The 11,149-nt window shown below is 43.0% G+C and overlaps 1 protein-coding gene across 1 annotated transcript in view; it reads left to right on the top strand.

Annotated features, from left to right (window-relative positions):
• The first annotated feature begins 273 nt into the window (after window positions 1-273).
• The window catches only part of LOC142492359 (E3 ubiquitin-protein ligase PHF7-like), a 125,919-nt gene continuing 115,043 nt past the window's right edge, over window positions 274-11,149 (top strand). The window contains exons 1-2 of the mRNA XM_075595006.1: window positions 274-379; window positions 9,377-9,435. Of these exons, the coding sequence (XP_075451121.1) occupies window positions 294-379; window positions 9,377-9,435 (145 nt within the window). The 5' untranslated portion in view covers window positions 274-293. The remainder of the gene's footprint in view (window positions 380-9,376; window positions 9,436-11,149) is intronic.

The following is an 11,149-nucleotide window of genomic DNA, read 5'->3' as shown; positions in this document are numbered from 1 at the left end:
TGGTTTCATATGATATACAGTAAGTAAGGAAATTAAATCACTTGAGCATTTAAGGAGGGTGCTTTCCCAATCCTTAATGAATTGAGTATCATTAATAAGGTGGGAGGGAGCTAGATATACTCTCAAACCTCTAGGAACAATCCTGCTGATGCATAGTTTGTCAGGCTTGTTACCTCCCACCATATCTTCGCCTGAATGCTCATGTGATGTTCCAAATTGAAGAAATATTTTTTAATATCCTCCGTTTCTGTTGGTATAACAGGTAAGTCTACTGGAGATTTAGAGAACAGGCCATGAAACTAAGGGACAGAGTTGTCTGGGATTACAAGGACCAGGGAATGAGGAGACCCTACAGACGCGGACGGTATCACCGACGCAGGTAATAAATCTTTCCTTTGAAACACTCACTGATGACCACCTTAAAGTCCTCTCTAGAGGGTTAACCTTTTGCCCAACTCACCAGACTGACACTTTCGAGAACATTAAGGATCTCAACCTTTTTGCTCAGAAACTATCACTCCACGTTTTCTTCAAACGTAGACAAAGAATGTTAAGTATCAATACACCATCTGCAAATTTTGACACGCAAGATCACGCATTATTAGAGATGTTACATGAATTAGAGGAAGAGAATACAAGAAATCCTGGTGAGGGACCCTTTACTAAACTACGTAACAAATCGCGGTTTACACCATCCTTGCAGTCTTGCACTAATGTGGATGTCTTTACCCAGCTGGTGTCTAATGACTTCAAAAAAATGACAAAAGATTCCAAAAATTTTAACCTGGACTATAGGGAATACAAAGCACTTAAAGATCTTGAGAAGAATGACAAAATTACTATCAAACCATCGGACAAAGGTGGCAATGTTGTCATTCTGGATACATCCTCATATGTTAGTGAATGTACTAGGCTTTTGTCTGATCAACACTGCTATAAGATTTTACCACAAGACCCGACTGAAACTTTTCAGACTGAATTGTTGGAAATTTTGCATTTGGGTCTAGAAAATAAGGTGATTACCAAAACTGAATTGGAGTTTATATTCATCAAACATCCCCCCTTGTCCATATTTTACCACCTACCCTAGGTACATAAGGGCGTCTACCCACCACCAGGTAGACCAATAGTGTCTGGCGTGGGCAATCTTACTTCCAACGCCAGTATCTATCTTGACACATTCCTACGCCCCTTTGTTGAAACCCTCCCCTCGTATCTTAAGGATACAAAAGCAGCCTTGCTGAGACTAGAGGACATCATAGTGGACAATAACACTTTACTTGTGGGGATTGATGTAGAGAGCTTGTATACAAGTATTCCTCATTCCTCAGGACTACAAGCTGTCAAACACTTTCTTCGGGCTAGAGATACTCACTCAAGGGTACATAATGATTTTGTTTTAAAGTTATTGAACTTTGTGCTGACCAGGAATTTCTTTTTATTCAATCATAAAATTTATCATCAAACACAAGGTACCGCCATAGGCACCACGTGTGCTCCCACCTATGCTAACTTATATCTGGGCTGGTGGGAGGAAACCGTGGTGTTCATGGAGGAATACTCTAAGTATACTGACCATATTGAGTTTGGTCGCGGTACATCGATGATGTGCTTCTCCTATGGAGTGGCACCAAGGAACTCCTGGTCGAGTTTATTGATAAGCTCAATGACAATACACACAACCTCAAACTTACCTTTGAAGTTCAAACTGAGTATCAACTTCCTTGATATCACCAGTTATAAACAGCAGGATGGTAAATTAGAGACAACCATATACCGTAAACCTACAGCAATGAACAGTCTCCTTGTAGCAGATAGCCACCACCCTAGACAACTCATTACTAACATACCCACTGGGCAGTTCTTACGCATTAAACAAAATTGTACGACCTTGACAGAGTTTAAAATTCAGGCCAAAGACCTCACCAGACGCTTCCTAGATAGAGGGTATTTCAAGACTACGGTTAAAAAAGCCTATCACAGATCACTCACCACACCCAGACCTAGTCTCTTAACTGACCATCCTAGAGTCACTGACGATGAGACCCAGACAATACATTTCGTTGGTACTTATTGTAACCAATGGCGGACCATCTGCCAGATCCTGAGCAAACATTGGCATATACTACTCCAGGATCAGGACCTGGCGAAGATACTGCAGCCAACACCGAATATGGTTAGCCGCCGAGCGTGTAATTTACGTGACCGTTTGGTTAAAAGCCATTTTCAGACCAAACCATCACGTACATGGTTGGGCCAAAAACCTAACGATACGTCCACCTGTGGACGCTGTAAGGCTTGCCCTTCAGTCAAGGTACCTAAAACTTTCACCGACTCTACATCATCGCATACCTATACCATCAAAGACTTTATTAATTGTCTTACCACAGGTGTGGTGTACCTTATCCAGTGCGCATGTGGAAAGCAGTATGTTGGTGAAACACACAGGGCTTTAAAAGTACGTATTTTGGAACACCTTGTGTTAGTACGGAACAAACTCGACACACCCATGGCCAGACATATTAATGATGCACATCACGGTGATTCTTCCAATCTCAGATTCATAGGCATAGCTCATATACCCTGGGGCCCACGCAAGGGCAACTGGGACACTAGGCTGCGTCAGCGAGAATGCCGATGGAACTATCACCTCAACACACTGGCACCACATGGATTGAATGAGGGCTTTATTTTCTCCTCATTCCTCACATAGGGCTAGAGGGATCCAGGTATATAGAATTTATTACTACCAGCTTAGAAGGAGCCGTTTTGACTTTTTAGGTGGCTCCGCCTAGTGTAGCACCCCCTCCTGAGCCCATCTCCCATGCCCCCAAGCCTACCTCCCGTTCCGGGCAGCAGAGGATATCGGGTGCAGCTGGGGAAAGCGTCCGGTGGCAAGGTAAGTCACCCCACCCACTCACTCTCACCCACCCAGTCACTCTCTCCCACCCAGTCACTGACTCCAACCCACCCAGTCACTGTCACCCACACAGTCACTCACCCACCCAGTCACTCACCCACCGTCTCCCACACACCCACCCAGTCACAGTCCCCCCCTCCCACCCAAGTGTCCCTGTCCCTGTGTGTGTATCAGTATCAGTGTATGTGTGTGTGTGTGTATCAGTGTCTGTGTGTGTATCAGTGTGTGTGTGTGTGAGTATCAGTGTCTGTGTGTGTGTATCAGTGTCTGTGTGTGTGTGTATCAGTGTCTGTGTGTGTGTGTATCAGTGTGTGTGTATCAGTATCAGTGTATGTATGTGTGTATGTGTCTGTGTGTGTATCAGTGTTTGTGTGTGTGTGTAGCAGTGTCTCTGTGTGTGTAGCAGTGTCTCTGTGTGTGTATCAGTGTGTGTGTGTGTATCAGTGTGTCTGTGTATCAGTGTCTGTGTGTGTGTATCAGTGTCTGTGTGGCTGCGTGTGTGTGTCAGTGGCTGCGTGTGTGTATCAGTGTGTGTGCCAGTGGCTGCGTGTGTGTGTGTGTATCAGTGGCTGTGTGTGTGTGTATATCAGTGGCTGTGTGTGTGTCTGTGCAGGCCCTATAGGTGATAAAAATTTTAGTGGGTCACGAAGGAGAAGTTCAAAAATAACCGGGTCACGGAAAAAAAAGTTTGGGAAACTCTGGGCTAGAGGGATCCAGGTATATAGAATTTATTCCTACCAGCTTAGAAGGAGCCGTTTTGACTTTTTAGGCGGCTCTGCCTAGTGTAGCTCATTCCTACATTATTCATTCACCCTGGTCCCCCTTGTTCATTTGATGTGTATCATTTGTATTTCTTCTGTGACCATTTTTTGGACATTTTTTGGACAACCTTACAATTATTTACTTTCACTATACAATCTTCGCCCAGTTTTCACTCATACTGTTTTTCCACATTATGCCTGTCTGATGTGACCTTATCCACTCATGGGCATACATTTGCCTTTATTAGGAGAGACCTTGCTATTTGAGGTTTGAGTTCCACTTTTATGTGGTGACATGGTTAATTTTCCGTCTCCTTCCTTCCCCTTATCTATCCCACTACCCTTCCACATCTTCCCCCCTCCCCCAACCCCCCCCCCCCCCCACGATTCCTTTCCGTTATGTGAGGGCTATGTGTGTACCTACTATGCCTCTTTAATACTATTAGGCATACGTCATCCGCCCCTCCCCTCCAGGGAGGGTTTATAAGGTCTTACTATACGATGCTACACATTCCTCCCCCTTGAGAAAGCGCGCGGTGATGCGTGAAACGTACGTCGGGAACGCGGTGACATCATCACGTTGACGCATGCGCGGCTTGTGTTTGGAGTCACGGCTGCTCCAGAGATTACACGGAGCTACGGCTGCCAATACCACTACATGCAGGAGATCTATATCAGGTTGTATATTACCACACTGGGCTCTTCTTAGACCATATCATCTAGGGGCCTCTACTTGTGCGACATTTATGGTCTGTCAACCGGTTATGATTGTATGGGACCCTGCACTTAACGCATAAGTCCTGACTAAGCTGCTCTAGAGATTTCACAGAGCCCTAGCTACAGCTGTCACTTATCACCCTATGTAGGAGGTTATACGCTGTACATCCGACCATATTTTGTTTGCATTGAGCTTCTTTATACCTTACCCTGCGCTGTCTATTATCACAGCATTATTTTGGTTTACCACACGTGTGTATGAGACTGTGCAGCCTTTATATAGCTTTTGATTTGTCACTAGCTATACGTTTTGAACACACTTTTTTCATTTTTGCACCGTGACACCACACATTTGGGGATTTTATCTATGCACTGTTGTGCATTTTTATAGTGTCTCGTCGTTTTTATAGCATTCTATTAAAGTTTTTGTTATTTTCATTTGAGTGTGACCTTTTTGCGGTGTATCCTATGTAAGGATTAGGCAATTATTTAGCCAGCTACTAGTTGACAATATACTATATTTGTCACCTACCTAGAGTGCAACTATAGGGGGCTATTTATAATCCTAGTTGATTATTTGTATGTAACTATTTGTGCTTTCTCCCTTGCACCAGGTAGATTACTTCCTGTAATTTTGTATGTGTGTCTGGTGTAGCGACGTGCCCCTTGTGTATATATATTGTGCAATAGGATACCCTGTGCTATCCAGCAGCCTATCATCAGTACTTCTTGGTTTGTTGCTGTCTGCCCATTGGAGGACTCCGGTATATATACTCTGCCTGGTCTTTCACTCATTGCCAAGCATAACCTAGTTTTGTGACGCTGTGCCTTGCTGCATTCTTGAACCTTGCTGTCTTGTTCCTGCTGTTACCCGACCCTGCTTCTCCTTGGACTCCGAACTTCTCCTCTCCTGACCCGGCTTATGTACAGCCATCCTTACATCTCCTCGACCACGGCTCATCCTACTACATCCCCTACTCCATACTCCTGACCACGGCTACGTACCCTCGATGATCCTCCACTCTCCCATCCAGACCCGGCAAGTATACGACCATCCCGATTTCTATTCTCCTTACCCGGCTTGCTAAGACTATTCTAAACTCAAGACGCGCCTCGCGGTTGTGGGTTGGAGTATATTCAATTCCCTACCTCAGCCTCTCGGTCACGTCTGGTTTGTAGCGAGAATTGCGTTACAGACATAGGAGAAATCTCACAACCATGCGGTCAGTAGAAAGAATGTACTTGGAAAAAGTCCTCCTCGAGCGACTGAGGAGTGCTGATTTCAAGCACCTTCTGGAGGAGACACTAATAACCTGGAGAAAGGGTTAGAATCCCAGCAGAACTGAGGGTTCTCGTACTCCATCTACTCTCATTCGAGCCGCAGAGATATCTCGAGTGAGAGTGGAATGATGGGCTTCGGCCGTGGTAAGCCTGAGTTTCCCACAAACGGGAGGTATGTAACAGGGACTTATCACTGTTTGAAAACCTTGCCATTAATCCCGCAGTGTGCTGGTTAATTGCACACCAGCAATCAATCAGACTCCACCTGGTTGATTAGGACTGTCTGAAAAAGCCTGTTCTGAGAAACAGGAAGAAGATTCATTAGCCCACACCTGGGCTGAACTAAGGAAAATAATATGTCTTGATGCACACATGACTGTATGCTGCCAGCAAGACAAGGGGACAAGACCTCTATACCTGGACACAGAGAGTGCCATAGCACACAAGCATGCTGACCCAGGAGAACAGAGAGGTCTTCCCCTACAGAAACCCCAGATACAGATAATACTTTCTTTTTGGACTGATGGGTGTATATGTATGTATGTATGTGTGTGGGGGTGGGGGGGGGGGGGGTGGGTTAGCAGCTTAGCTACCCACCCAGCTAGATAGGGCTGAAGTAAAATGTGTAGGAATTTCTCCAATGTGAAGTAGGTTTTTCTTTTATGTTTGTGTCTGCAGTGTTTAAAGGAACAGGCGCAATAAAGTCTTATTTTAATTTTACCTTAAAAACTGTCTCCATTGCATAGCTCTGCAAACATCTCCTACACTCAAAAAAATGCTTTGTTGCAGTATACCCAAAGGGACAACCTGAAAGGGCTATTAGGATGTATGCAATCATCGATGATCAAAGCAAGAACAGATCATTAGTGAAGTCAAAGTTCTTTAGCTTGTTCAACACACAAGACAATGCGTCACCCTACACACTCAGAACATGCGCAGGACTAACTGATCCACAGGGGGGGGGGGAAGGGAGCGGTATTCTCAGGAACACACCAAGAAATAGAAAATATAAACACAGTGATAGTGCAATATGTTAAGACAAGCGGAGAATGGGTGAATCTTGGCTCTAATGCAATTCCTACTTACAGCATGTAAGATATAAACAGGCAGTGGTCTGACTCTGTCAGGATGACATCAGTGTGGGGTATACACAGAGAGGGGAACTTGATAGTAGTTAACTTCATGCGGGATAATCTCAAGGTATAACAGCTCAGGTTCACGTAGGATAATATGAAAGAAAGACGGACTATAGTATAGACCATAAAGTACAGATTTTTATCTCATCACGCAAGGTGCACAAATGTACTTACAATAAGTACTTGAAAGGTATTCCCGTAGCAGTTTCGTGAGACAGTAGAGGGCTTTTTGGCGATGGTGTGCTGGCTGGATAGCTTCCCTTCGCTTCCACCTCCCCGTCGCGGTATGGCGTCTGACGTCACTTCCGGCGGCACGGGGGATGACAACCGGTGGGGAGCGGGGGAGATGAATCTCAGCCGATCGCTGGTATAGGCAGCAGACACCTCACACGTCTTCACTTGCAGCAGGGCTATGGTGGACTAAAGGCTTGGCTCAACGCTTTTCGCTGTTCTCTAACAGCTTCCTCAGGAGCAGATGGTGTCCATTGAGAATTGTGGCTGTTATATACCCAAGTTAATTGGTATTTGATTGGAGGACAGGGTGTGTATACTAATTGATCACAAAGTTAACCCACAGGTTGCCACACAAGTGGCACATCACACTGTGGTTCAAAAATAAGGGCAAATACATATAAATAACATTGGTGAATAAAATTTTATTTTATTACAAAAAGAAATATATTAAAAAAAGAAAATGTTATATTAAAAAAGGGGGATATTAATAAAAAAAAATAAAATGTTTAATAAAGAAATATATTTGTGTTTAAAATATATACTGACGCTTGTGGCAAATAACGACGGAAAAGAATGGAGGAGAGAGAGAAAGAAAAAAACAAACAGGTTAATAAATGTTTATACTGCAATATCCTAAAATTATGTGATTTAAAAATATGTTCTTATAAAAATCTTTAAAAGTTAGTAAGAGGTTATTAAGAAGTTATTAAGAAGGCAAATGCAATGTATATAGTGTAATCAGGATAGAATATAAATTAGAAAATATGCATTAAGTGCAAACACACAGAACAGTGAATAGCAATGCCACCAATGGAATAGAGAAGAATAGAACAAGATTCTCAAAAATACTGTATGTAAAAAAACACTGTATGTAAAAAAACTCTGTATGTAAAAATGGAAAGGGGGGGGGGAGGGGAAGAAGTAGAGAAATCAGATCAAAAATGGAATAATTTCAAAATCAGCATTTAAGCCTTTGGGGATCAGTGTGTTCAATTTGTGAACCCAAAACATTTCTCTCTTGCTTAGGTCTAACTCTCTACTTCTTCCCCTCCAATGAGGTAGAACATTTTCTATTGCAGTGAATTTTAGGCCTTTGGGGTTTGAATTATGGCGTTCAGCAAAGTGCTTAGAAACACTATGTCACTATGTCACGCAGGACTAACTGAGACAACAGGGAGAAGAGCAAATGGCTATACCATACATCCCGTTGATGGCAGGGTAAAGATACTTCTCCCTACACTCATAGAGTGCAATCACATGGCGGCAAACAGGAACGAGATTCCCACACCAGACGTGGCATATCATCACCCACACCTTACGGGAATGACTGACCGCATCCCCCCAATAGAACAGGATACCAAGATTTTGCTACTGCTCGGCAGGGACATCCTTGAGAAAAATCAGACTTAATACTATGTGAAAGGAAAAGCACAAAGTAATGGCAGACAACCTTATTCCAAAAGTTTTTTTATTGTTCAAGTTTGATATCTTTTCACTTTTGAATTTTATTCACGATAAGGGGACTGGCTTTGTTTTAATAAAGTCAGGGTGAAACTCTTAATTCCATCTGTTTCTCCCATCCTGATGTAAGATAGGTCGCTGCAGACTCCCACCATGATGAAAAGAAGAGAAGATGATGCATATCCATAGGATTGATCTGTTTGGGGTTGCCTGTATAACCAGGAACACTCCACGATTGGATGAAAAGATTGACACGCCCACAGGATGACATTGCGCTCTCCGTAACAGCATGTTTTCATTGGATCCAGAGATGACCAACCAGCGCGGACGGCGGAGGAACAACGTGATGACATCACGCGCAAACCAGGCGCACGGTGGTCGCGTGAAGGCCGTGATGAAGTCAGATGGCAACCACAAGATGGCGGGACCTACATATGAATGCGGAGGACACCTGGAGATTGAGCCGGAATGAGAGACACCTGGGGACTTTGGGTGCTATATAACAGAGACACTTGGCGGGAGTTATTGTGCCAGCCAAAACTTGAGAAAGGCAGCTGTGTCTGCTGAAACGGCACGTTGTTACATTGGCCAATAAAAAGGTTTTTTTGCAGAAATCCGTTGTGCCCTGTTTCTTATCTTATTGCTGAGCTTGGAGTGCAGACAGGGATTCCCTGAACTAGGAGCACCGGTGAATATAAGTATTTTGTTCTTTATTGGTGTGCAATCTTGTTTATCTTAATAATCCAGGTAACATTTGTATCTTACAGAGTCAAGTACACTGGAATTTAAAGATTCCACTATGGTACTCTGTACTTTCATCTCTTTTGCCTATTTATTTATTTATTTGTTTATACTCTTCTTTCTAGGAAAAAACATGCGAAGAGAAGCCAAGTTTCTACTCTCAAGTCACAAAAAGACAACCCAAGTAAGATGGGGAAATCCACAGTATATTTAATCTTCTAGGACAGTGGTTCCCAAACTTTTTCGGTTCAAGGCTCCCTAAATCGATCAGAATTTTTCCACGGCGCCCAAAGTGAAAACAAAGTTGTATATACATACCTAACAGTTGCAGTGTGCAGTTGGTATGTCTCTCACGCAGACTCTCGCTCTCTCTCACACACGCAGACTCTCACACACGCAGACTCTCACACTCTCTCTCTCACACACACTCTCTCTCTCACACACACTCTCTCTCACACACTCTCTCTCACACACTCTCTCTCTCTCACACTCTCTCTCTCACACTCTCTCTCTCACACTCTCTCTCTCACACTCTCTCTCTCACACACACTCTCTCACACACACTCTCTCACACACACTCTCTCTTTCTCTCTCTCTCTCACACACTCTCTCTCTCACCCTCCCGCCTCGCATGTATTTCTCTCCCCTGCTTCTCACTCACCCCCCCTCTCTCCTCTCCCTCCGTCAATTACCCCACGCTTACTCATTCCGTCTTCCCCCCCACAATTCCCCCCACAAGATATATACCTAAAAACTTCCCACCCCCGAATACATACAAAAAAATCCCTACCCCCCAAATATATACAACCTCCCCCCCCCCAAATGCATACAAAAAACCCCATGTGTTGGGGTAATTTGTATATGTATTGGGGGTGTTGGTGTAATTTGTATATGTATTGGGGGTGTTGGGGTAATTTGTATATGTATTGTGGGTATTGGGGTAATTTTTATATGTATTGGGGGTGTGTGATTGTGTGTATATGTGTATATGTGTATATGTGTATATACACACAGTGGTCGACAAATCACCAAAAAATCTACTCGCCACCTAGTACCAAACGTGTGCTGCTTGGGCCAATAGGCGCTCGCCACGATGTTAAATCCACTCGCCCGGGGCTTGCAAATGTATAGGTTTGTCGAACACTGTGTATATATATATATATATATATATATATATATATATATGAACAACAAGAAAAGAAAGCGCCCGATCCTAGTGCAACATAAAAAATACACTTTTAATAAAAAGATTAGGTCCAACAAAGATGCACTCACAACAGCAAATGTCTCTGGATCCCTGACCCGTATCCGTACCTGTATCCAGTGGAGATTACCGGAGTAGCTGACACCTCATCCAAGGGAGAGCAGCACACCAAGGGAGCCAGAGCAACACGTGGAGGCGAATGAGTATACTCATTACAGGCTTTTATTTATTGTTTGTTTGTGAGTGCATCTTTGTTGGACCTAATCTTTTTATTAAAAGTGTATTTTTTATGTTGCACTAGGATCGGGCGCTTTCTTTTCTTGTTGTTCGCAGATTCTGGGGAGGTCGTTGGTCCTTGTGGAGAGCTGCCAGATCCTATTTTTGAGCCCTTTTTTCCATTTTTGCTTTTTATTTTTAATTTTTTTTCAATATATATATATTTTTTCTATTCATTTTTAATTTTTCATTTGAGTTAAATTTGCTTTTTACCACAATAATACATTTTAATAATTGCAACAGTGATTTAGGGTTCTTAACAATTTTAGGTTTATTTATTATGGTCCACCATTACACCCACTTATTATAAGCTTGTATAGTAAATACCAGTATTAATTCAGCTATTGAATTACCATCAATTTATGTTTAGTCGATCATTTTTGCTAATCAAGATTGTTTAATATTACTACTATATTCA

This window comes from Ascaphus truei, chromosome 4 (genome assembly GCF_040206685.1).
Source record: "Ascaphus truei isolate aAscTru1 chromosome 4, aAscTru1.hap1, whole genome shotgun sequence".
NCBI classification, from domain to species: Eukaryota; Metazoa; Chordata; class Amphibia; order Anura; family Ascaphidae; genus Ascaphus; species Ascaphus truei.
Note: the sequence above shows the minus strand (reverse complement) of the source record. Positions and strands in the feature narration are given on the sequence as shown.